Source organism: Mesoplodon densirostris, chromosome 3, assembly GCF_025265405.1.
Source record: "Mesoplodon densirostris isolate mMesDen1 chromosome 3, mMesDen1 primary haplotype, whole genome shotgun sequence".
Lineage (NCBI taxonomy): Eukaryota > Metazoa > Chordata > Mammalia > Artiodactyla > Ziphiidae > Mesoplodon > Mesoplodon densirostris.
The window spans coordinates 152,514,182-152,539,876 of record NC_082663.1 but is presented as its reverse complement, the minus strand read 5'-3'; the positions used below and the strand labels follow the sequence as shown (position 1 = coordinate 152,539,876).

The 25,695-nt window shown below is 60.0% G+C and overlaps 2 protein-coding genes across 3 annotated transcripts; both read left to right on the top strand.

The window, feature by feature from the left end:
- The first annotated feature begins 157 nt into the window (after positions 1-157).
- Positions 158-20,673, top strand: DAZAP1 (DAZ associated protein 1). Of its 2 annotated transcripts, none has more exons than XM_060094746.1 (12): positions 158-355; positions 7,292-7,332; positions 7,810-7,976; positions 8,250-8,315; positions 9,767-9,874; positions 10,700-10,748; positions 13,691-13,773; positions 16,062-16,215; positions 17,149-17,178; positions 17,289-17,429; positions 18,229-18,405; positions 19,781-20,673. In XM_060094746.1, the coding sequence occupies exons 1-12, from the start codon at positions 327-329 to the stop codon at positions 19,951-19,953; spliced, it is 1,218 nt and encodes a 405-aa protein (XP_059950729.1). In that variant the 5' UTR covers positions 158-326; the 3' UTR covers positions 19,954-20,673. The 2 variants fall into 2 exon arrangements, with proteins under 2 accessions (XP_059950729.1, XP_059950728.1); XM_060094745.1 differs by having other exon boundaries at positions 159-355; positions 9,764-9,874.
- Positions 20,674-23,643: 2,970 nt separating this feature from the next.
- Positions 23,644-25,468, top strand: RPS15 (ribosomal protein S15). The gene is made up of 4 exons (XM_060094743.1): positions 23,644-23,739; positions 24,126-24,211; positions 25,002-25,236; positions 25,320-25,468. The coding sequence occupies exons 1-4, from the start codon at positions 23,737-23,739 to the stop codon at positions 25,431-25,433; spliced, it is 438 nt and encodes a 145-aa protein (XP_059950726.1). The 5' UTR covers positions 23,644-23,736; the 3' UTR covers positions 25,434-25,468.
- Positions 25,469-25,695: the final 227 nt, after the last annotated feature.

Genomic DNA, 25,695 nt, shown 5'->3' with positions numbered 1-25,695 from the left:
CGAGGAGTTAGGCCGACGCGCGGCGGCCAAGCGGCGGCGGCGCGGGCCCCGCCGCACGCACGCACGCACGCACACGGGCGCACCCCTGGCTCCGCCCCCGGAGGCCCCGTGCGGGAGCGCGCCCGGGCGTGCGCAGGGCGGCGGCGCGGGCGCGGGCGCGGGGGTGCGCGGTGACCGTTGGCGCTGAGGGGAGGAGGCACCGCGGCCGCCGCCGTTGCGCAGATCCGGGCCGCGGCTGTGGGGAGGGCGCCGGGGCCAGTGACCTTCCGGAGGCGGGAGCGAGCCAGGGGGCCCGGACGCCGAGCGCCTTCGCCGCCGCCGCCGCCATGAACAACTCGGGCGCCGACGAGATCGGGTGAGGACGCGCCGGCCCGCGCCGCCGCCTCGGCCGGCCCCCGCCCAGACCCGCCCGGCCCGTCAAGGTCACGCCGCGGGGCCGTGCCGAGCCGGCGGCCGGGAGCCTGGGGGCGCGACGGGCCGGGGGCCCCTGGGGGGACCTGGGGGTCCGGACGCCCCGCCGCCTCGTGGCCGGGGACCCCGAGCGGGAACCGGGGGTCCGGGGAGTTCTGTGGGTCCGGGCGCCTCGTCGCCTCGTGGCCAGGGACCCCGAACCTCAACCGGGGGATCCGGGGAGTCCTGGGGGTCCGGGTGTCCCACCGCCTCGTGGTAGGGGACCCCGAACCTCCATCGGGGGTTCCGGGGAGTCCTGGAGGTCCGGGCGCCCCGCCGCTTCCTGGCCAGGAACCCCGAGCCTCAACTGGGGGTTCCTGGGGTTCCTGTTGTTACCTGCCTGGGGGAGACCCCGCCGCCGAACCGGAGTTTACCGCAGGGAGACTCTCGATCGGGAACCCGGGGTTGGGGGGGGTCCGGGGCACCCTGTCTGCCCCCACGCCTGGATTTCTCGCTGGGCGGGGGGGGGGTGCGGAACCGTCCCTGTGCTCGTGCTTTTCTTCGGGGATCTCGAACAGGAACCTGTGGGGTCCAGGGAGCCCCCAGCCCGTGCACGAACTTGGCGGGTCAGCGCACGTGGCGGCCCGGTCGTGGGGGGGGGTTCCAGTTCTGCCGCCGCCCAGCTTCTCCCACCCGGGACTCAGCGAGTGCCCACTCCGCCATCTACTCTCTTCCCAAGTGTAGTTTCGCAAACCGAAGGCCCGAGGGCCAAGGTCATGGGGGGCCGTCCCCGGTCTGCAAGCAGCGCACCCCGCAGTGTCCACCATCTCAGCGCCTCCGCGCCACCTGATGGGGTGTCTGCAACTGTTGTTTTTATGTTGCTGGAGCCCCTTCCTGCTCAGCCCCCACCTAACCCCCATGGGCGGGTTTAAGATAAAGAGAAAGAGAAACTTGGGCGGTGGACAGACAGGCTTGCTCCTGAGGTCTTTCTCCTTGGTGCAACTATTGGTGAGAGAAGGTTTGTTATAGCTAAGTTTCCCTTTTAATTATAGTCTTGCCTAATGCTAAATGAGCTGGAGAGGAGAGTGATCCCAGAGGAGCTAGGAAATCCCATTCTGCCCTAGTCTAGGGGTTTGGTCTAGTTTTCTTTGCAGAGACTGGTTTCTACAGCATCAGCGTAATTTTACAGTTAAGTTCTTTTTGCGGAGATGGCAAAACAGCCTGGGCTGGGTTTCCGTGGCCTTGTGTACATTTCTCCGTGCGCTTAGCTTTGAACAGATGTGGTGTTTACAAAACGCTTGATTTGGTGAGTAAGTCATTGTTGGCTGGTGGGTGGCTGGCCTCACTGAGCCCCCGCCAGGTTCCAGCAGCACGTTACACCGTAGGACATAAAGTGTGTTTTGTGGGCTCCCCCTTCCAGAACCCCACAGCGTTTAGAGGACCAGAAAGAAGGCGTGTAGCTCCTAGCCTGCTTTGTTTAGGAAAGACGTACAGGCACTGGAAGCCTGAGCTGTGTGTCGGGTAAGTGAAAAGTTGCAGCGCTTCCGCTGGGAAACTAGGATGTGGGTAAAAAGAAAGTTGCGGCGAAAGGGGCAGGACCTGAGGGAGCGGCAGCAGGTCTTCCACAGCCACATGGGCCTCTTTTCCTGACAGCCAAGCCTTCCGCGGCCAAGAGGCTGACTTCTTTAGGCCTGGGCTGCCTTTCCTCTCGCCTGGGAAGGCAGGGAGCTTCCAGATCCAAGAGGCCTGCCCCTCGGTGTGCCCTCGAGGAGACGGCCAGACAGGGGTCCCTGGTGGTTCACCCCTACAGCTTGTACCAACCCCTGGGAGAGGGTGGAGCCAGGATCCAAGGCTGGGTCTGGAGGGTCCCACCCTCTGCACCGCAGACCCACGCCAGACCCATAGGCAGCTTGGGGAGGCCGCAGAGCAAGTAGCAGAACCAGGATCGGGATCAGGGACCTGCCTGGCTGCGTTCCCCTCGCCACCCTGGTGAATGCACCCAGGTTACTTGAGTTCTAAAGTTGTAGATGTCAGGTGTTCCAGAAACTTTATTGCTTTGCCCCAAAACATTGGTCAGTTTCTGTTTTCTGTGGGAGCCTTGTTTTCGTTTGCTGTGGGAAGTCCGGGTCCACCTTGACTTCCTTAATCTGTGTGGCTGTTCTAGTTCAGTGCTTGTGACCCCATCTGGCTCCCTGATGATGGGCCCTCTTGGAGTTTCCCGTGGGTGGGACCACCGTTGTCCACTTGGGGTGGTCACCGTGTGGGAGCGCGCGTCATGCTCAGACGAAGTGGTAGCCATGTTATGGGGATGTGACAGTCTCACGGATCGCTGACTACACCCACCCTCCCCTCAGACCTCCTTCGCTTTGATGTCTGGTCAGTCCCTGCCCAGTGGCTCCCAGGCCAGAGGGGCGGATCCACTGTCTGGACGGTACCTGCGTCCTCAGGAAGTGGGTGGATGCCTGGGGTGCCGCCCCATCGGGGATCTGCACTTTTGAGTTTGAGCCTTTGAAGGCAAAGCTTCCCCGCGTCTGGACTGTACAGGGGCTGGCGAGGCCACTGCTTTTAGTTCATGTTTTTGTCATCTTGGTTGTCACAGTGGCCCAAGTGGAGCCGGGGCGGGTCTTGAGGGCAGAGGCCCAATAGGAGCAGCAGGTGTCACGTGTGGCCTCGTGGAGCCGGGTGCCACGGGCAGATGTCCTCCCTCCTGGGCCGCCTGGTGGGACAGGCGCTCACCTTGCTGAGGGCTGGGGAGCGGTCAGGGTTGTGTCCCGGTCTCCTCTGTGGCCTTGGAGAGTCCCCCTTAAAGAGGGGTCCCCGGACTGAGGTTCTGGGGGCTGACGTGTCATGGAGCCGGAGAGGAGTTTGAGGGGGGGTTTATCTGGCAGATGTGGTTCTGCTGGTGTTCCCCCGGGCTGGTGAGACAGGGACCCTTGGATGTGACTGAGGGGAGGGGAGGGTCCCAGGGCGAGGAGGGACCTGGGGGAGGGGAGGGAAAGCAGCACTGGGTCTCTGGAGAGAGACGTGGGCACGGCTGCTCAGGACAGAAACGCGGGAGGTGGATGATGGGGGGCGGGGCACATGAAGGCTCAGGTGACTTAGCACCGGAGGGGTCCTGGGGCGGAGCCTGTGGGTCCCTCATGGGCGCGGCTCTTTCTGGAATGGTTACTTGCGGAGGCTTTGAACGCAGAGAGCCTTCCGTTGAGCTCTGGCTGGCCCCGTGGGTGTAGACCGGGAGCACGCAGGGCCGAGCTTCCTGAGGCCTGTGGGCGTGAGCGCCCTATGGGGGGCCGCTGTGTGGTGGGGGAAGAGGTGTCTCCTGCCCTGTAGGTGTGGGAGTGGAGGGCCTTTTCTCTGGGGCTTCTCTCTTGCATTTTGGAGCTGTCTTGGGCTCTGCAGGGTGTGGAACAGCATCCCTGGTCCCCACCCCCTCTATGCCAGGAGCCACAGATGTCCCCAGACGTGGTCCAGTGTCCCCTGGGGGCAGAATTGTCCAGATGAGACCCCTGTTTGGGGGCATTTGCTCTTTGAGGCCTGGTTCCCAGTGTGTCCATGCCGCTCGCTCCCGTGGGTTAGGACGTGTGTCCCAGGGCTCTTTGGACGCCTGTACAGTTGGCTGTGATGCTGGGGGCTGCTCCACTTGACTCCCTTCTGGTTCTGGCCGTTGCAGTGGGCTCAGCACCTGAACCTGGTGGCTTGCTGCCCTCTGTGCGGGGCCCCTCCTCAACCCCTGCCCTGGGCTGTGCTGAACCTCTGTAGCTTCAGCTCTGACCCCTCCCTTGGCAGAGCACACGAGGCTTAGAAGGGTAAGGGGACTCGGCCAAGGTCACTCCCAGGGTGGCCAGGCTAGAATTGGGGGCACCCCTGCAGGTGAGCGCGGCTGTGTTTCGGCGGAGGTCGCTATCTGGGGGGCTCCGGCCGGCGGGGGTCGGTGGGCTGTGGTATCTTTAGGGAGCTGGCGCGCCTCCGACGTGCTCAGCGAAGGTCGGCCCAGGCTTTCCATGTGTTGTGCGGCCCCATAGTTTATGAGAGGTCATCTCACCGGCTGGCGGAGGGAAGCCCGGCCGGCGGGGTGAGACCCCTGTCCCGACCACTGTCTTTTGGGTGTCCAGTCTGTCACAGCAGAAGGGCTGGAAGTGGGGTGGCTCCCTGGCTGCAGAAAGGCGTGAATGCAGGCTCTCGAGGAGAGGGCCGCCTGCCGGACCGTGTGAGGGGTCCTGGCCTTGGCCCCCTGCCCTCCTGGGCGCGGCCTGTGGTGCCTGCCGTGGGCAGCCTGGGCCGGGGAAGCCACCGGAGCCTGACTTTCTGGTGTACATACTACACAGTTGCCCTAAAGTACCCAGAGCAAGAACAGGGGAGTCATCCAGAGCATGTTTCCGTTCAGCAGCCAGAAGAGGGTGAGTGTTTCCCGGACCCCAGCACCCGGTCACTTGTGCCGAACCCCTTCCTGGAGGAAGGCAGCGACCCCATCCTGGCAGTCGGGGGGCAGGCCCCGGGAGCCAGCGCTGACTGCAGACCTCCTCTCGGGTATCCAGGGATGGAGGGGTGTGACAGAGCCAGGAGGTCCCCTGGGGCGGGGCGGGGTCTGTGGGAGGGCCCCCCAGTTTCCAGCTTCAGCTGAGTGATGACTCTGGCACCCTTCAGAGCAGAGAAGGGCTGGAGAGAGGCTGCCATGCAGAGTCAGCTGACCCTTCATCTGCTGAGTCGTGTGTAAGCGCCCAGAAAGGCCTGAGGTCGTCTGGTGCCAAGCAAGTCTGTCTGGGCCACCCCCCGACGGCGGCAGGGTGGGCAGAGCCCGGCACCCTGTGCAGGTGTGTTGGCTGCGATACCAGCGATGGCGCCAAGTCTGCCTAGAGCCCCCGAGTCCCTGCCACCGCGGGTCAGCGAGGTCTCCCTGGGCCTTCCGGAACCTTCCATCTACAGACAGGGAGCAGGAGGAAAGGAAGTATATGAAGCACTCAGCACAGCGCTGGCATGGGGTCTCCGGTCACATAGAGCTCTCTCCTGTGCCAGCTGTGCTTCTGGCATCTTCTCATGGGTGAGCAGCTTTTGCCTCCTAGTTTCTCCTCACGCCGGCCCCGCTGCGTGCTTTCCGTGCCACGTTCCAGCCCTGTGCGCCTCTGGACGCTCCTGTGTGTCCTGTTTTCCAAGAACAGAAACATTTTCTAAATACAGCACAGTGATAAAATCAGGAAGCACATATCAACACCATATCATCATCTAATCCACAGGGCAGATTCCGGTTTTGTCAATTTGCACAGGTGATGGCCTTTCTCTCTCTTTTCCCCTTAACGTCTGATTTTGAAATTTAAACGAGGGCTGGAACCTGGACTGGTCAGACCAGTTCCTTCCTCTTCAGCGGCATGGGGGTTGGGTTGCTTGGAGGGACTGGCTGACAACCTTCCTGTTCTGATCACATGCAGGCTAAACAGAGGTGGGTATTCCTCTAAGTGAGTTGGCGTTTGTCTCAGGTTTTTTGAGAATGCTCCAGGTCCTTTGTTTCTTCAAGCTGCTTTTCCACAGCAAACCCGTTTGTGCTTGTGCCCAAGGCCTGGGTACAGAGGCGGTCCATTGCCGGCCTCAGGGCCCTTCGGTCATCGCCTGCCTGGGTGCCAGGCCCTGGGGCACAGCTGCGGGCTCTGCTCCCTCCTCTCTGGGAGGCAGGAGGAGCCTGGCCTGATCTCGCAGGGGTGCATAGGGGACAGGACAGGAAGGTCACAAGGGCCAGGTGTGAGCTGGCCTCCCCATCCAGAAACGCGCTCTGTGTGGGGGGACGGGGACATGTTGAGGATGGCAGGGGCCACCTGTCTGGGGCGGGGAAATTGTTTCTTCCACACTGAGTTTCTCTCCCCCAGGCAGAAAGCCTCAGTGGGAGGGACCCCTGAGTGCGGGCCACTGCCCTGCAAGGGTCTGTTCTTGCATCCCGGCTGCCGGTTCTCGGGCCCTCAGCGCGCTCAGCCTCGGGGGGCCGTTTTGTCTTCAAGCCAAGCAAGGGGGGGTTGGCTGTGGATGGGGACAGTGCCTGGGTGCCATTCCATGGGTGACAGTGTCATTCCTTTCCGCGGGGCAGCAGGCGGGATGGAGAGCCCCGTCCCCTGCCTACCCTATCACACCTGCCCCGGATCGGGCTGGGAGCCTGCAGCACAGGGCGCCTCTCCGTTCACTCATGCCCAGCCAGCCTGAGAGTGGCAGGCAGTGGAAGGCTCCTGGGTTCTGGACCCGCCCCGGGACTATGTGGACACTAGGCAGGGAGGCCACCGGAAGTTTTCCTCTCAAACATTCTAGGGCACCTGTCCGAAAGGACAGCCCGGGCCACCCTGCCATGTCTGAGCTCCAGGGACCTCCCCAGTGATTTGTGGGTCCTTACTTGTGACCACGTGCCGCATATCCCAGCTTTGTCCTAAAGCCCTCATCCCCGCTGTCGTCCGAGTTTGTTGCGTGGCATCTCAGCTCTGGACTTGGAAACCTTTGGTGTTTGCTGAGCAGTTGGGAAGCTGCCCCGTGATCCTGCTCCCAAACTGGCACGGTAGGGGGTGCCGTCGGTCTCTCTTTTCTTACTGTGGTTGAGGTTAGCGTGTACATGCGACTTGGGACATTCTAACTCTCACTCCCGCCCTGTGGGCAGATCTTGGAGGCCTCTTTCATGCCTTTGACTGATGAGGCTGGGCCATGGCTGTGCCCCGGGTTACCGCCTTAGGGTAGGCCAGATGGTCGGCACCTTGGGCAGAACCCTCTTTTTTTGCGGGGGGCGCTCTGCCATGCAGCCTGCAGGATCTTAGTTCCCCGACTAGGGCTTGAACCCAGGCCACGGCAGTGAGCGCCGAGTCCTAACCGCTGGATCACCGGGGAGTTCCCAGGGCAGAACCCTCTTGACCCTGAATGTTTTCTTGTTGCATTGCAGGAAGCTCTTTGTGGGCGGTCTTGACTGGAGCACCACCCAAGGTAGGTGCGAATGGACCTCGGTCTTTGGATTGTGTGAATTGTCTTTAATTCCTGACTTATTTATTGTCTTGGTTTCTGGGAAGGGGCACTTGATCAGGAGTTGATGGGGGCAGAGATGAATGATCGTGGGCTTTGGAACTTGATCTCGTCCTGATGCTTCATGGTCATGGTCACAGTCGGGGAGGGTGGCCGGCTCTGACGGCAGAGGCTGTTGGCGTGTGGAGGTGGAGCCAGGAGGGCTAGGGATCCGCTGGCTCTGCCTACTTAGCTGTGGCCTTTCTTCTTCCCGCGGAGATGGGGTGCACCTTCCCTTCCCTGGCGCCCCGTCCTTCACCCTCTCCGCTGCCCCCATGTCAGTGGATCAGCCAGTTTAAAGGTTCCTAGTTGCACACTTTACAGGTCAGGCTGACGGGCTGGGAGTGTGTGACCTGCCTAATGCCCTGCTGTGCATGTGCGTGTGTCCCGATCTCTGAGCAGAGACGCTGCGCAGCTACTTTTCCCAGTATGGAGAGGTTGTGGACTGCGTGATCATGAAAGACAAGACAACGAACCAGTCTCGAGGCTTTGGGTTCGTCAAATTCAAAGACCCAAACTGCGTGGGCACAGTGCTGGCCAGCAGACCACACACCCTCGATGGCCGAAACGTGAGTGCCGGTCCCCGAATAAAGCTTTCCGTCTTGTTGTGTGTGGCTCCTGGGCATGCCTCTGTGCCCGAGCTGTGGTGTGTGTGTGTCAAGGACTGCTTTCCTGCGGGGTTGGTTTGAAGGGGTTAAGGCTCCGAGCTTAGACCTGGCGCTGGGCCAGGATGCGGCCCGGGCCACCTGATGGGCCCTGTGCCCCTGGCCCTGCTGCTCACACCTTCTCTCTGGGGGAAACAAGCCTCCTGTTCACCACTGCTCCTTTGAAACTTCCAACAGATCGACCCAAAGCCATGTACGCCTCGGGGGATGCAGCCAGAGAGGACGCGGCCGAAGGAAGGCTGGGTAAGGGCTGGGGCCTCCTGCTGGGTGTCCCGCAGCCGCTGATGCGAGGGGAGCCGTGTCTCTGACCTGGGTCCTTGTTCACTCAGACTGAGCAACAGGAGGGCTTCCGGCATGAGGTTGAGCAGCTGAGAACGGCTCGGGTCCATTCAGTGTTGGAAGTATTTTATCTTGTAACCGAGAAGTTTCTTATTAGTCTACCTTGCGAACGACGGCTCACAGCCATCTGTCGTTAGGAACCTTCTGTTGTATCCGCGCCGACTGCTCCTGGCCGACCCCCCACCACCACCGCTCAGCGCTCTGCTGACTGCTTCCGTCCAGGGAGGAGGCCTGCTGAGTTCAGAACCCACCTTGGGACTCTGTGAGCCGCGTGTGGCCCCCGGTGCCAGGCCAGCCGTCACCTAGAGTACCCTGTCCTCGAGGAAAGCCCTGCTGGACGGGCTGGCCTGGGGGCTGTGTGGGGCTGGGGCCCGGGCACCTGCATTTCCTTCAGGGGCTCAGACCAAGGGCGTATTTTTCCCGCTTTCTGTTAGGAAATAACAAATACAGAAAAAGAGTGGTACAGTGAACACCTAAATAAAACACTGCCCAGATTCATCAGTGGTCAGCATCAGTGATCTACACAGCCGTCCCTCGGTAGGATCTGCGGGGACTGCTTCCAGGACCCCCGAGGTGACCAGAATCCACAGACGCTCAAGTCACTTACGTAAAATGGCCTGTAACCTACGCACGTTCTCCTGTGCACTTTAAACCATCTCTGGATGACTCACGATACCTGATACAGTGTAAATAGTTGGCTGGCGTGCGGCAAATTCAAGTTTTGCTTTGTGGAACTTTGTGGAATTTTTTTTTCCGAATATTTTTGATCCACGGTTGGTCGAATCCAAGGACGCAGAACCTGTGGCTGCGGAGGCCGGCCGTGTGTGTACCCCCCTCTGTGCCTGCCCCTGCCGCTGGCACCCTGCCCCCACGCCCAAAAGTGCAGCCTCTGCGTCCCCAGCTGCTGGTGTCTGGGGGGTGGGAGGAGGTGGCAGCGCAGGGTGTCCACAGAGAGCGGGGTCCGGGCCAGAAGGCGAAAGAGGTGGCAACTGAGCCTCAGTTACCAGAACTTTCCACCGTCCGTGCGTCACCAGCTTACACACTGCTCCTGGAAGCGAGCCTGGTCTGCCAGTTTGGTTTGTGCAGGCCACCCTGGTACTCGTTCTCCTCCCCTAAAGCCCTGGGTTCCACACCGCAGAGCTGGCAGGCGCCGTGGGTGGGCGTGCTTGGGGCGCCCCAGCCTCTGTCGGTGGGTGGACGCGTTCGTTCATACAGCGGCCATTGTGGTTTTCTGGACTCACTGGGCTCCTGGGGTGTCTGGTCTGACCTTCAGAGGCCACACCGTGCACAACAGCGGGGAGTGTTAGGAAGTTTCCGCACGTGAACTAACCATCTTCTCCTCCTTGAAACAGCAGAAAGGACCCAGGAGTGATAACAGTAAATCAAATAAGATATTTGTCGGTGGAATTCCTCACAATTGTGGTGAGACAGAGCTCAGGGAATACTTCAAGAAATTCGGAGTGGTGAGTTCTCCCCGCGCCAGCAGCAGGTCGGCCAGGGCGGGAGTGGCACAGCCCTGTGTCCTGGGGAGGCTGAGCCTGGCACAAAGCAGACCAAAGCCCCATCCATTCCCTGCATGGCTAGTTATCATCCCAGGAGAGGACTTACTGTAAATGGGGCAGACTGACCTCCTGGAAGGCCCTCGGGTTGGTTGTAGCCACCGTGGTAGAAAGTGCTAGATGGTGTCAGGACGAAGGGGCTGGGCTTCGGTGAGGCTTCCGCCTCCTCCCCTAGGATGGGGGGCGGGTGGGTTTGTTTTCTGGAAGAGGCTAAAAAACTTTGGGGAGCTGAGTTCTAGCGGGGCAGACAGGACACAGGCAGGGCTTAGGGGGCCAGTGGGCGGGGAGGCTGTCCCCTCATCCAAAGCAGAGACACGAAGTCCCCGCAGGCTTCCGCTGGCCACGCATGCCCCGGCTGCAGCGTGCTTGCCTGGTGGTGCCTGTGTGTGCCCAGGGCCTGGCAGGAACTTGTGCGGAGCGGACGAGGAGGGGAGCGTGGTGGCCCAGCCAGGCCGGGGACTCTGATCCCGGGTGGGAGGTCCTGGCTCTCGTCTCCCCATTGGAGCGTGGGGCCTGGGCCCCTGGTGACCAGCCACCCACCCTGCCCCGTGACCACCCCTCGGCCTGCTCTTGGACCCGTGGGTCTCAGAACCCAGGAAGCCGGCCTTTTGCCTCAGGACTTCCTGCACTCGACAGCCAGTCCCAGGCAGCGGGGGCCGGGAGTGTTATAGGCAGATGTGCCCATGCCACCTGCAGACCTGGGCCCTCAGACGCCCATCTCCCTTCCAGGTCACAGAAGTGGTCATGATCTACGATGCGGAAAAGCAGAGGCCTCGAGGTAAAAGAGATGGAGTTTGTCCCTGGCCTTCCCCTCAGATGGCAAACTATCTCACAATTAGGTGGTGGTTGTAGCGAGCCTTGCCTCAGGAGAGGGTGGTTTGGAGACTGAAGTCCCTTCCCACGCAGCCCCAGCCTGTCTGCTTCCCAAGGGCAGGCGGTACAACCTTTTTTTTTTTTTTTTTTTTTTTTAGCTCGTTCTTTTGAAGTTTTTACAACTTGGCATGAATTTCAACATGGTTTCTGTTTTTAAGGGTGTCCTGAAAGATTAGTCTTTCTTTTAAATTGTGAACTTCCTCAATTACAACCATCTCCTGTTTTAAGTTCACTCCGGCGAAGTCAGGAGTCTCATTTCATGTCGTCAGGCTAGGTCTGCCCCAGCTCGGCTTGAACGTGGAGTTCCCTTGATCCATCCCATGCTTTTTTCTTTTTTTCTTGTTCTTTTTCCCCTAAGTCGGCGGGGCGGGTGGGAGGAGGGCAAGGAGCCGCCCCAGCGTGCCCGCACCAGCCTCCCCCAGCCGCCACCTGCACGTCCACTGTGGTTTGCGGGGCTGGGGCACTGGGCGCCCAATTTCCGTGCCCTTTGTTTTTCTTTCTTTTCTTTCCTTTTTTTTTTTTTCCCCCCCTGGCTGCTGCTATTTGTCCCTGCCTCTGTGTTTTGGTTCCTGAACTGCTTTTGGACCGGCCTTGTGAGCTAGCCCCTGCCCAGCCCCTCGAGGCATCCAAGCGTGGCCGGCGCCGCCCGCAGCATGCGCCCGCCATGCTGGAGAATAGTTTGCCATTTGAACCTCATTCTCCTCTTCCTCCATGATTAAGTAACGTATTCTCACTTCATGTCGATTAAGCTGTTAAGTCTTAGTTTTAATTTTAATGTAGACGTACATGCTTAGTGACATACTTAAGTGTTTCATAGTAAAGTACAGTAATGTTAAGTAAGTTGTTTTTCCTTTTCTCTCTGTGAATTGTTTGTGATTAACGATATCTCTTTAGATTTCTCTTCTCCAGGTGCTAAATTATATCACACAGGTACAGGCCAGTCCCGCAGTCAGAGGAGGGAGCGGGCTTTGCTCCAGTGGGGTGTAAACGAAGTTTCAGTGTGTTTCTGTTCCGCTTCCTCAGCGGTGATGTCGCCTCTTGACAGACAGACGCGTCCCTAGAAGCCCCGCCCCGGGGCTCCTTCCCCACGACTCACCGCCTCTTGCACTCTAAGGACCGCGAGCCCTGTGGCTTCAGACACTCCTGCACTTGGAGAAAACGTTCACTTTTTCACATGCCGTTCATCACCCATGTTGTGTTCCACCATTTGCCTCCGATCTTGGGACGCCTCGGGACGCGGGGGTCCCGAGGCTGCTCTTAGACAACCCGTGGGCCGCCTGTGGGGCGCCAGGCGGCTTGGGCGGGGTCTGGGCAGGAGGGGCTGCGGGAGAGCACTCGGGGCTCACCCCTTGGCCCCATTCCCGTGTGGCTCCTGCCATCCTCCTCCGCCATAGGGCTTGGCGAGTCCCTGCGCGGCCCCCAGTGCTAGGCGGGTGGAGGGCGGGAGCTGTGCCAGAGCCAGCAGTTGGTCAGCGGGCGGCCCAAGAGCTCGTCCCTACTTTCTCTCCCTCCTGAGTCTAATCCGAAGCCTCCCTCCCTCCCTCCCTCCCTCCCTCCCTGTCCCTCGGTGTATCTGAGGCTCCCCGTCCCCACCCCGGGGCTCAGTCCCCACACACCCCAGCCGCTGCCTTTGCTCCCTCACACCCTCCCGCGTGCCCGCCGCTGCGGCCCGTCTCCTCCGGTCTGTTCACGGTTCCTCCCCATGCTGTGCGCAGGTTCTGTGTGCGTGTGTGTCACGCTCAGGCACGTGCGTGTGCAGAGAGGACGGGCCTCCCTGCGAGGCTGCCACCCACTGTTCTGAGCTGCCTTCCCTCCTCCATCCTTCTCCCACCACAATTTTGCCAGGACTCTTTCCACGCGGTCCGCACGACTGTGCTCCTGCATCCTTCTTTGCTCAGCTTGAGAGGCCTGGAGGCAGCTGCTCCTTCCTGGGCACTCCCTCCCCTGCCGCTGGCCCCACCTCCCTCCCCATGCATCCACCTCCCACGGTGCTCCGTGCCCCTCCCCACAAACCCATCTTCCTCCCCTTCTGGGCCCTGGCCCTTCCCCTGGCCTGTCCTTTGTTGTTCGGGGTCTTCCGGCAGCTGGCTGCCGTGGGGGGTCTGTAGTGCTCAGCGCAGATGGGCCCTGGGGAGCCAGAGCAGCAGCCTGAGGGCTGGACACTCCACGCTAGCCAGGCGGCCGCGCTCACCAGACCAGCAAACTTCGTTTATACTGCACTCTCTTGTGTTTGGGAAACGCTAAATTGTTTTTCCCTTTGAAATTGTCCTTTTGATGACATGGTGCCTCTTGCTCTTGCTGCCGACAGCAGTGTTTGACCTGCTGGAACCCACTGTGGCCTGTATCTCTGTGTATTTATTTATGCAGCTACGTATAGATAGACACCTGTATACATACGTACGTTACCTTGGCAGAACTCCTCGGGCTTACCCAACAGCGTTGGGCAAGCTTGGCGAGGCTCTAACTGGTAGAGACGTACCTCTGTTAAGGCGCTAGAACAATGTACGGCTGCTGTCAGCACTAGCTGCAAAGCGACTGCCAGCCGAGGGGGAGGACCCTGGGTTTCAGAAAAGCAGAAGCGCACCCACTACACACTCGGGGCTGCCCCCAGCCGGGCCCTCACCGCCCTGCTGTCCGGGCTGCTGCTAAGATGCGCCCCGGTGGTTTCAAGGTCACCTCTGTGGAGGAAGCGGCGTTTGGGCTGAGACGTGCTCATGCCCCACAGCCTTGCACACTTGCTTCGCTGAAACCCTCGGTCGATCCCTCGGCCCGTCCCTAATACTGTTCATCATCCTGTTTTGTGTCACAACACCCTGCTACCTTGATTCACTCTTCGTCGTTGGCTAGGTTTTGGATTTATTACTTTCGAGGACGAACAATCAGTGGACCAGGCTGTCAACATGCATTTTCACGACATCATGGGCAAAAAAGTGTGTAGTTGTAGTTTTATTTTACCTTAAGACCAAACTAAGTCTTAGGCAACCTAGGGATTTCACTGGAGAGGAAATCCCTTGACAGGAGGAGGGCCGGGCTAGTCATCCCGGGACCCCCAGCTGGGGGTCGGACCCGGTTCTGGGAGCCCCTGGGGGGCGGCCGGTGGGGCGGGCAGGCTGGCGTCCAGTGAAGTCACGGGTTGCCTCAGGCTTGGTTTCAGTGACCACTCCTTCAGATGTGTGTCCCCTCCCCTCCCCTCCCGTCCCACGCCGGCCCGTAAAGTGCCGGGCCTTGAACCTTTGAGAACAGGTTCCGTGTAAAACTGAACGCAACGTAAACATCCTGAAGGATTGGTTTTCCAATTGGGTCACTTACTGTGAACTCGGTGCCGGCCACACGCTCCTGATAGTTCTTAACTCCATGCAGTCAAGTGACCTCTGGTTGTTTCATCTTCATACTGTGTTGCTGCCACGGAGGGAGCCTCTCGGGAGGTGGCCCGACCCCTCATTGTCCGGCCCTGAGCTTGCTGAGAACTTGGCTCTCACCTGAGTAGCTGGTGGGGGGCTGTGCAGCCGGCCAGGCTGCCGCCCCTCCCAGGCCCTCGGCTTGTCCTCGTCCCCTCGGCGAGCCCAGCCCTTTTGCCAGAGCCCTGCGTCGGCTGAGACGTGGAGGGGATCTGGCCCCAGGGGTACCCCCCCGCCCCCTCGCTTTACAGATGGGCGGCTGACTCAGTTCCACCCGAACCTGACTGTGCAGGAGACACAGTCATGCTCTCAGTTTGAGACGTTCATTGATGCTCCTAGTTTAAGGTTAGCTTGCAGATTCCAAGGGTGTGTGCTGTTATGAACACACATTCAGAGGAGCCCGTGTCCCATGTTTTAAGGTCCTATGGCGTTTACAACTGGGGAGAAGTGAGGTCCTCCTTCAGGGACAGAGAGGCCCTCTCAGTGCACGGATCTGCTCCCAGGGGCAGAGTCCAGCTCCGGCCGGGTCTCGAAGGGCTGGGGCCCACTTGTAATTAAAAGCTAAGGGCAGAATAGGAACACTAAAAGAATATGTATACTTTTTAAGTCACAGGGCTGCTTTGCTTTGTAAGCAGGAACCAAATTCCCTTAAGGAAAGCGTGCAGACTCATTAACTTGAGTTCTTTGAAATGGGTCCTCTGGTCCTGCTTTCGCACCGCCCTGAGCTACTGGGGATTTTGTTCCTGTCCATGGAGCATCCTCGGGGCATTGGAAGGTGGGGTCTTTGTGCCTCTGTCCCCCGCCTGTCTGTTCTCTCCCAGGAACGCCTTTAGGCAGAATTGATGGGATTCTGAATACAGGATGCTTGGCGCACCAGGCTGTGAGGCCCCAAGGACGACTCCAAGTGAATTCATTGTCTCTCTCCCCTGGCTAAAATTTATCCTACAAACAAGAATAACTGGGGATTCTAGAATGCTAACGCAGCCCTGGAATGGGGGGTCTTTGTTGTCAGTCGGCCCACATTGGAAAGGCTGTGTAGGCGGGGCTAGGCCTGGTGGGATGGGTACCTCGGTCCCCTTGTCCCGCCCTCCACGTGCTGTGGCTCCTGGCACGTCCAAAAGCGGAAGGGTCCTGGGCTGCTGACCTAACACAGTATGAAGATTGCTTACTGATTCAAATGTCCATTTTATTGCATGTTTGTTTACTTTTTTTGTTAGATGTAATGTAAGATTCTCTTATCACATCCATTCCCTCTGACATTATTTTGAGTTAATTGAGATTCTTTAAGCGTTAGCCTGGGGAAGGTAAGTCTTTATCTTCCATTAGACATTTTAAATAAAAAACCTAAGTAAACCAACTGTGTTTCTCAGGTATGAGCTGAAGGGTGCAGGCAGGGCGGGGGCTTTGGAGAGGGTCTGCACGACCGGCCTGGGAGGCCAAGAGGAGGGCCGTGATGGTTGGCCCGAGCCTGGCCTGCGTGACCCTGGGTTGACACTGCCCCTTAACTTGACTGAAAGGCCCCTGTTACGCACAGAACTCTCTGCGGACTCTTGGCCCTCAGCCCTGCTCTGCAGTGGGTGGGGCTTCATGTGTCTTACAGTTGGATCTGTTGTACCTGAGAAACATTTTTTAGACAAAAGAATTTTAAAAACTTTTTAAAGAAAAAAAGTTACTGGCCTAAATAAGGTTTATAGTTAAGTATTTAGTTTTAAGTCGTAATAAGATGCTAAGTGTAGTCGTAAGTTATCTGAGGGTGTGTCTGAAGGGAAGGGGGTATGAGGCTCTCAGCGTCTCCCTAAACCAGAGCTCAATTTGTCTAGGTGGAAGTTAAACGGGCCGAGCCACGGGACAGCAAAAGCCAAGCACCGGGCCAGCCGGGGGCCAGCCAGTGGGGCAGCCGGGTCGTGCCTAGTGCCGCCAATGGCTGGGCAGGTCAGCCCCCACCCACATGGCAGCAGGGGTATGGCCCGCAAGGTAAGGCTGGCGCCCCTCCCGAGGGGCCCATCCACAGCTGGGACGCGCCTACTGGCACACGTGCGCGCCGTGGGGGCCAGAACCTGCGCCAGGGCCCCTCTCTGTCCAGGGCTGGGTGGGTCTGTCCCGTCTGCCGCCCGCGGGCAATGGGAGTGCTGGGCTGGTGCCTCCGGTGGAGGTCGGAGGTGTGTCCCCAAGGGCAGGTTCCATGAGGCCAGAGTGGGAGATGGACGTGGCCTGACTGTCTCGCGAGCTCTGGTCGGAGGCTTTAGGGAGAGTGGCGTTTCCACCCAGCGGGGGGGAAGCATGGAGTCCTGCCTCTTGAGCCCTTTGGGTCTATTCTAGCTCCCTGGGCTGCGGGCCCTCCGTGTGGGGCTGGCAGAGCTTTTACGGGCAGCTTGCAGGGGAGGCTTGGGGTGGCCAGGGGCCCTGAGCCAGGGTCCAGGAGCCTCCATTCCCTTTAGAAACCCAGAGAAGGAACACTGTCCAGGGAAGGGCACCGGGCGCCCCCAAGCTCATAGACTCATTTCTGCATGGCTCCAGGCTTTATTCCTGGTCTCTCCAGGGCTGGCTTTTAGAATGGTTTTTATTGCAAAACAAGCCACGGCTGTAGGGAACCATCTAGTGAGACCAGATGCCCTCACACCCACAAGCAGGGCAAGAAGCAGCGCTTGGCCGGAGGCCGCCCTAGCTTCCTGCCTCCCAGCCTGAGTCCCACACATGCCACTGAGTCCCTGCTCTGGGGGCATCCCCGCCCTCCTGACCGAGGGGCTGCTTGGAAGAGCTGGGGCCATGCGACCCAAGGAAGGCTCCCCTCTGACGCCTCCCCTGCACCCGTGATGCGTCAGGACACCAGGTCCCGTAGTGGGGGGGGGTCCCCAGTCCACGCCATGGCGCTGACGCAGCACCCACTCCTCTCTGTTTTCCCCGCAGGGATGTGGGTGCCAGCAGGACAGGCGATTGGTGAGTCCCTGTTGGGAGGAGATGGAGAGAACAGGGTGTGAAACTGGCGGGTGGGGCTGGGGGCTTCTGCCCGCCCTCAGCCTGCCTTCAGCCTGCTTGCTGTGTTCCAGGTGGCTACGGACCGCCCCCTGCGGGAAGAGGAGCCCCCCCGCCGCCCCCGCCCTTCACCTCTTACATTGTGTCCACCCCTCCTGGAGGGTTCCCCCCTCCCCAGGGCTTCCCCCAGGGCTATGGCGCGCCCCCGCAGTTCAGTAAGTAGCCGTGGGCCCTATTGGGGGGTGCCGGGGCCTGGGAGTTTTCGGGCACAGAGACCCCCCCTCCCCCACCTCTTGCTCACCTTAATCGCTCGGGACCTGCTCTCCGTACTTCACTTGAGGGGGCTTGATTCCCTTGCTCTGTGCTCAGCTGTAATTGAAGAGGCATCAGATGGTCAGCGACCCTGGAGGGCTGGCGCGGGCCTTCCATCCCCCAGCACCGTGCGTAGAGCGGGTGCGGCCACACGTGGTGACCATGTGTCCATTGGGAAAGAGAAGTGCCTCACCTGGTCCTGTAGGGCCGACAGGCAGCCACTTCAGTGTGTTGTTCGGCTGGCGGGAAGTGTCTTCCGCCTTCCTTCCCTCGTGGTCCTTGGGGCGGCGTGCTCAGCGGCCCCCTGTGGCCAGGGACCCGGGACCGGGCAGTGCAGCCCTGTAGCCCAGACAAGGCAGGGCCTGCGGGCCACCTGATGACCGGCGTGCCCTTATAGGAGGGGCGCCTGCTCCTGGCCCAGCCCCCGGCCAGTTTCATTTCTGACAAGAAAGAGCGGAGCGCCCTTCATGGACGGCTCACGACTTCCCGCTTTCCCAAGGCCACCCGGGCAGCGGACCCGCCCCGCTAGGCATGTGCTGCCAGGCTAGCGGCTGGTCGGGCTCTGCCCGGCGGGGGTTGTTTCCTTGGCTGTGGGCCCGGCCTGTGGGCGTCCTCGAGGCCTGGCTGCTGGGTGGAGGTGGTCTGGGTGGCTCCCCGAGGGCGAACACTGCGTCTGTGTCTGTCTTTCCTGTCTGCCTGCAGGTTTTGGCTACGGGCCTCCACCTCCCCCACCGGATCAGTTCGCCCCCCCGGGGGTCCCCCCGCCACCGGCCACTCCGGGGGCTGCACCTCTGGCCTTCCCGCCGCCTCCGTCTCAGGCCGCCCCGGACATGAGCAAACCACCATCGGCGCAGCCCGACTTCCCGTACAGCCAGTACGGTGAGTGCCTCGCTCCCCGCATCCACGCGCGGTGGGGAGAGCTCGAGAGACCCAGGCTCGAGCGGGCCTGAAGCAGGCGCTTGGTTTCTGGGGTCTCGGCCAGGGCGCTGGCGCGGAGGAGCATCCGCGGCTGGCAGACGTCCGGGACCTGTGCCTGGGGGCGCCCCGGCGGGCCCTGCCGCCTTGGGTGTCTGGGTTTATAGGGCACAGGGCGGGTGTGAGGGCCGTGCGATGTCAGCATTGTGTGTTCCCAAGGGTGCTTGCCAGGTAGATGCTGGAAGCCCAGGGTCCGCACCCATCAGAGGAGCTCCTTTGGGGACAGGGTGGGCCTGGGGCTCTGCTGGCGCTGAGCAGACGCCCCCAGCACTCCTACATCGCACGCTCTTGTTCCCCTGGGGGCTTTGCCCGGCCGCGGTTCCTGAGCATGTGGGTTCTCGTCTCACCCGGAGCAGGACGTGGTGGCGGTGGCGGGTGTGGGGTCGCCGGCCCCCGGTGGGGGTGTGCGAGCGACAGCGCGTGTGCCCCTCCCCACCCCTGCTCCTCTGCCGAGGCCGCCTGGGGCAGTCAGCCTGGTCTCGTCTCTTGCCAGGCCTGGGTACCTCTTCTCCAGAGCCGCCAGGCTTCGGCCCTCACTTTGTTTACACTCTTATGGTCAGGCTGAGCAGTGATGTGGCCTAGGTAGGTGGCGCCTCCTCCTCCACGGTCCCCACTGCCTGCGCCCGGGCCACGATGTCGCCTCCTCTGCCATCCTGGGCGGGGGTGGACCCGGCGGTGCCCTCGGGGACGGGCCCTTGCCAGGGCGAGGATCTTGGCCGGCCACCTCCCCGCTGGCCCCGTGCTCTCCTTCCACGGGGCAGCACGGTGGGCGTCTGGGCCCCTGGACGGCCCCCTCTGCTGCTCATGGTGCGGGGCTGCTCCTGCTTGGAGGAGGGGCTGCCCGACCTGGACGGGCTGTGCAGGCAGCACCATCAGGGCCAAGCTCTGTACCTGTACCCCAGGCTGGCCTGTCACGTTTCCTCCCATCCTGAAATCTGTGCTGAGTCCACCCTGTGTTCCACCCGAGGACAAACTTTCTAGAAGCCTGTGGTCCACCAAGGCAGGCCAGATAATCTGTGTCTCCAGGATCAAGGGCCTCTCCAGCCGTGAGGGCAGGGCAGTGAGTGGGGAAATGGGCTGAGAGCAGACGGGACAGACGAGGGGTCCGAGGGGTCTTGGAGCTGCTTTTCTTTCTGTGCAAGACAGCTGCCCAGGGTCCTGCCGAGGCTCCCAGGTGGGCCCTCACCCTCCGGGTCCACGCCTTGCCCCGCGCAGGGCCCTGGCTGTGGGTGCCAGTGGGAGCGGAAGTGGTCCCAACTCACTGAGCCCTTCCCTGCAGGTTACGGACAGGACTTGGCGGGCTTCGGACAGGGCTTCTCAGACCCCAGCCAGCAGCCCCCCTCCTACGGGGGCCCCTCGGTGCCCGGCTCGGGGGGTCCCCCTGCCGGCGGAAGTGGCTTTGGACGCGGTCAGAACCACAACGTACAAGGATTCCACCCCTACCGACGCTAGCCGCAGCACCTTGAGGATGTCAGGCGGCTGAGGCCAGGATTCAAACTTGTGAACTCGTGACAATCACAAACTTGGGGAAAATACCAACTGGAGCGTGGGGGGCTTCTGGCGGTGGCTGTGGGCATCTGGACCGAAGTTTTTAAACATATTCTTTCTCTAACCCATCAGCTCAATAAAAAAGTCACTGGTTCAACAACAGGGTTAAAAAAATTCTTCAGCTTTAATTCAAAAAACTTCAGGTTTCTTTTTCTTCCTTTTTTTTGAAATTATTTTCCTGAGCCTTTATTTTACCGTATATTGTAAACTTTTATGTTAAAGAAAAAAATATACATTTACAAATTGTGAGATTTTTAAGAGAAATTTTCTACAATGTATACTCGCTTATTTTTTAATTTAAAACAGGGTTTCTGTCGGCACTGGTGGAGGTGAGGGGCGTTTTTAGTCCCTCACTCCTGGCTTTGAGGGTTGGGACTCGTTGGTCCAGAAACTCTGGGAGCTTAAAGAAGAAATCTACTGAGTGTGTTTTGTTTTTTGTTTATTCTTTGCTTTTGTCGACTGGCGTGCCTGACCATGTCTGCAGGTGCGCCGTGGGGCCGCGCTCGCCTGCGTCCGCCCTGGTGTCAAGTACCAGGAGGCCGGGCCAGCCCATCTCCCGCGCTTGGGGCTTCAGGGCGTCCCCGCTGACCGGTTTGAATAAAGAAAGTGCGTTTGGATTAGAAACCCACGCTGTGTCCGTTATTCCCTCTGCTTGGAGGAGCCCCTTTCCGTGTGGGGAGCCCGGGCCCTCCTTGGCAGGTCTGGGGCTTTGGGGGATCTGGTCTTGGGGGGGTGCCTGGTCAGAGCTGCAGATGCACTGTGAGGGACCCTGGGTCCCAGGGTTCAGAGGCCACTTGCCAGGCTCCAAGGAAGAGAGGTCTGCACACGGGTGGGGCTGGCCAGGCTTCCCCCGCCCTTGTGGGAGTGACACCTGGACTGTGGCCTCGGGCAGGCCGCTCATCTTTCCACGAAGTTGGCCGTGGACATGGGTGGGGGGGCTGTCGACACCCCCAGTTCAGGGCCAGTGGGGTGCAGCTCAGGGAGCTGAAGGTCGTCATGGTGGGCACTTGGTGGGGCCCAGCTGTTGTTCACAGGGCCCTAGAGGCAGGGCCAGGCCTGGGCAGTGGAGCAGCTTGAGTCCCAGCAAAGGAGGATCCCAGAGAAGCAGAGGGAACCTGGGGGCCAGGGAGGCGGGGTGGGACGAGTTCCCACCTGCAGAGTCCCCTCTGCCACGTGAAGTGGTGGAGCCGTTCCTGTCGTAAAAACGACAATCAAGATTTCAGAACATAAATCCTGGATAGCTCCAGTGTGCCAGGCTTGAAAATGCGGTGAACTAGATAGCCGGTGAGCCCCAGCCCAGTGCACTTAGCGGGGGAAGGGACGCTTGGCTCAGCCCAGAAAGCCAGTGAAACGGGCATCTTCTCCCCCAGACCCAAGATGACCCTCCAAGACTGCACCCCTCCTCCACCCATCCCTCCGGTTCACAGAAGCAGCAGGGTCAGGCAGAGCGGGGGGGCCTCATGCCCACACCCTCCAGTCCCCACTGCATGTCGTCGCATTGTTAAAAATTAGCTCCTTACATCAGCAAGATGAATTCTCTGCAAAATTACAGTCTCTTGGCCAAAGGGTGCCGTGCAAACATTGAAGGGACTTCCAGCCAGCCAGGAGCTCCCAGGACCACGTTTGCCTCTGTAAACTTGGGCAAGCCCGCTTCGCACCTTTACACCCTGATAGACACTTCCTGCAGTCCCAAACACAGTGCTTGTACCCCACTGGGGCATGGAGGGACGTCCCCTCCTTCGCGTGAAGCCTAATTGGCTACCCCACCCCACCCCACCCCGTTGTGGAAATGGCTGAGGAGGGCTCAGACTTCGTCCCCTCCAGGCCAGCCCCAGCTCCCCCCAAAGCCACTTGGCCAAGCCTAGTCGGTAGGGGGCTGGAGACAGTCACCTCGTGCCCCCCATGCAAACTGAGTGAAGGCAAACTGAGTGAGGCGCGGTGGAGTTATGTGGCTGGGGGGAGGGGAGGGCATTGGCCTTTTCTCTTGTTTTATCTTCTCATTCCCACCTCAGGGCCTTTGCACATTCACTCCCTCTTCCAGGACCTCAGCCTCCCTGCAGGGCTGGTTGCATCCTCGATCCATTCATGGGGCTTACCCCTGCCAAACGTTTAACTGTTTTCTATGTATCACGTCTTTTTGTACTTGTATGCCTCTGTTACGGCTTTCTTTTGCATTCAGTGACTATTTTCTAGTGTAGCTAGAAAATTAATTCTTTTAATTTTTTTCATTGTGCTTTTTGAGTTTTTTAGGGGTTCTATAGTTTACCACACACATCTGTTGGGTTGCTTTTTACTGTGACAAAATAAAAGATTGGTAGGGGACTTCCCTGGTGGTCCAGTGACTAAGACCACACTTTCACCGCAGGGGGCACAGGTTTGATCCCTGGTCAGGGAACTAAGATCCACATGCCACACAGCCAAAAAAAAAAAAAACAAAAAAATACAAGATTGGCCATTTTAAACTATTTTTTAGTGCACAGCTCAGTGGCATTAAGTACATGCACATTGTTGTGCAACCATCCCCCCCATCCATCTCCAGAACTTTCTCTTCCCAAACTGAAACTCTTAACTCCCCATCCTCCCCTCCTAGCTCCTGACCCCTACCATCTACTTCCTGCCTCTATGGATTCGTGTCCTCTGGGGACCTCACATGGGTGGGATTATGCAGTATTTTGTCCTATGTCTGGATTCTCTCACTGATGCCCTCAAGGTCCATCCACATTGTAGCATGTGTCAAATTTTCCTTCCTTTTTAAGGCTCAATTATATTTCACTGTGTGGGTGGACCTCATTGTGTTTATCCCTCATTCATGGATGGACACTTGGGTTGTTTCCACCTTTTGGCTACTGTGAATCATGCTGCTGTGAACATGGGTGTTCAAATCTGTTGGAGTCCTTGCTTTCAGTTCTTCGGGGTATGCATGCAGGAGTGGAATTGCTGGGCCACAATGTACCACATACATCTTAATGTACCAGAATCGCCTTCAGATGGACACCTTGTTCCAGTGACTATTGAAAGCGTACTCCTATATAGCTCTCATCCCTCGGCCCATCCTTGCTCTTCTTGTTAGACATATTACATGCTTATGTGTTGCAAACCTAGCACTGCAGTGTTGCAGTTGTTACTTTATATTGATATAAGTTCGTCTGTTAAAGGCTGGCTGGTCCCTATCAGGGAAGCCTTTTCTGACCATCTGTGCAAAGGCAGTGCCCCAACCCCCCCGAGTTTCCTTTTGGCTCAGATATCTGTATGACCTTGTTTCTTACGGGTCTGTCTCGCCCACTGGGTCGGGAGCTCTCTAGGGGAGGGCCAGTCCCAAACCCAGACAGCGCGCTTACTGCAAACAGGCAATCCATAAACACTTTTTTATGTGGATTTCATTATGGAGATTACGGAGCACGAATATGAGTTTCCAAAACGGGCGGCGACGCGTCCCACGTCCCCCAATTGAGGAAGGGGCTCCCAAATACTAGGCGGCCAGCCCCAGCCTGGGGGTCCGAGCACCCAAGGTTGGCAGAGGCTCCTTTATTCCTCGCAGTCAGCGCTCTGGCCTCCGGACAGCAGAGGGCGCGCGTCCTCCGCTGGGAAAGCGGAAGCGCGCGCGCAGCCCGGGGGCGGGGCACGTGAGAGGCCTCGCGATAACTGCGCAGGCGCAGAAAGGACGATCTTTTCTGAAGAGCCGACCAGATGGTGAGTGTGACGGTTACCGTGTCTGTTCCGGGCCCATCCAGCGCCATCCGAGCTCTGGCCGCGCAGTGGAGGCCGCGGTCAGGCCGCGCCGCTGCGGCAGCCTCCTGCAGGCCTCCGGAACCGCCGCCGGACATGGGGCCGCGGGGCGGGCCTGCTGGGTATCGGAATGACCCGGGGCAGGGAAGGCCTGTGTCGGCCTGCTTGTCCCAGCCGAGCCCCCGTAGCCCCGGGCCGCCCCGGGACGGGCCCTAGGTGGTACGTCCCCGTGGGCTTCCGTACCCGGGAGGGCCGCACGTTTCTCGGCGGGAGCCGCGGGCCCGGTGATGCCGCCGCCGGCTGGGAGGTGGGTCTCGGGGTCCCTCTCACCCGTATCCCGGCCCGCGCAGGCGGAAGTGGAGCAGAAGAAGAAGCGGACCTTCCGCAAGTTCACCTACCGCGGCGTGGACCTCGACCAGCTGCTGGACATGTCCTAGTAAGTGGCGGCCGGGCAGGGGATGGCGGCGGGGTGGGGGGATGCCGAGGGCTGGGGCCGCAGCCTGACCTGCGGCCGCGGCCGTAGACCGTGTGTAAAGGAGAGGGCGGGGCTGCGTGCGGATAAAACTCCACGTGGAGACGTTGAGGATGGAATTTAAGAGGATTTCTACGTGTCTCCTTTGGACGTGTTTTCGCCCCTTCGGAAATGTAAACGCTGTCCTAGCTCGCGAGCCTTTTGAGATCGGGCAGCTGCAGGCTGGGATTTGGTACGTGGGCGGGAGTTTGCCGATCCCTGGTCTAAGGTTTGGCTGGAGGAGCTGGCAGCTTTTAGGCAGGGTGGGTGCGACGCCCTGGCCCCCAGATGGGGAGGGAGGCTTGCGGACAGCCAGGGACGCCTTTTTTCCTGGAGATGTACGCGCGTCTGGCTCGGAGGGGCCGGCTTCCTGGGGGCACAGCACAGGGTCCTCGTTGGCAGTGGGTTTCTCAGGGTGGCCCCGCTCCTGGGTTCTTGAGGCCTTCGGGGCAGAGCAGTGTGCCCGCGAAGTTCGGCGGCTCCGCCGCCTCACCTGAGCTACCTCTTTCCCTGTCTCGGCTTCCTCGTTTGTGGACAGCACGGGGTGGGGGGCGGTTCTTGAACCGGAGGGCTTTATCCCGAACATTCGGCACAGGTGCCGTGGGCCCTGGCCGGGCTGCGAGTGTTGCTTTGGGGGCTCTACGGGAAGCGGGAATGTCAGTGGGCGGGCGGTGGGGGTGAGCCGGGTCTCAGGCTCTGTGCGCTTTGCCTGCAGTGAGCAGCTGATGCAGCTGTACAGCGCGCGGCAGCGGCGGCGGCTGAACCGCGGCCTCCGGAGGAAGCAGCACTCGCTGCTGAAGCGGCTGCGCAAGGCCAAGAAAGAGGCGCCGCCCATGGAGAAGCCCGAGGTGGTGAAGACGCACCTGCGTGACATGATCATCCTGCCCGAGATGGTGGGCAGCATGGTGGGCGTCTACAATGGCAAGACTTTCAATCAGGTGGAAATCAAGGTGCGCGTGGGCTGTGCTGCGCCGGGGTGGGCGGGGCCTGGCCACCCACGCCTGCCTGACCACTCTGCTCCCTTCCTCCTCAGCCTGAGATGATCGGCCACTACCTAGGCGAGTTCTCCATCACCTACAAGCCTGTGAAGCACGGCCGGCCCGGCATTGGGGCCACCCACTCCTCCCGCTTCATCCCCCTTAAGTAGCCTGCTGGCCAATAAAAGTAGAGACTTGAGTGCGACCAGTCCTTTCCACGTGTGGTGCTTCCGGTCCACCCCCCAGGGAACGGGGCTGCACCTGGTCACAAAACCTGGAGGCTCAGGTGGGTCACGGGCCATTGTTGGACAGCGTGTGGCCCTGGGTTTCCTGCTGTGGATGCAGCCCCTCTCGGGTAGGCTGAGGCTAGGGAACGGGTGGGTTGGGCTCTGGGCTAAGTCCCGGATGTCCAGGGGCCGCGCTGCCTGCGTC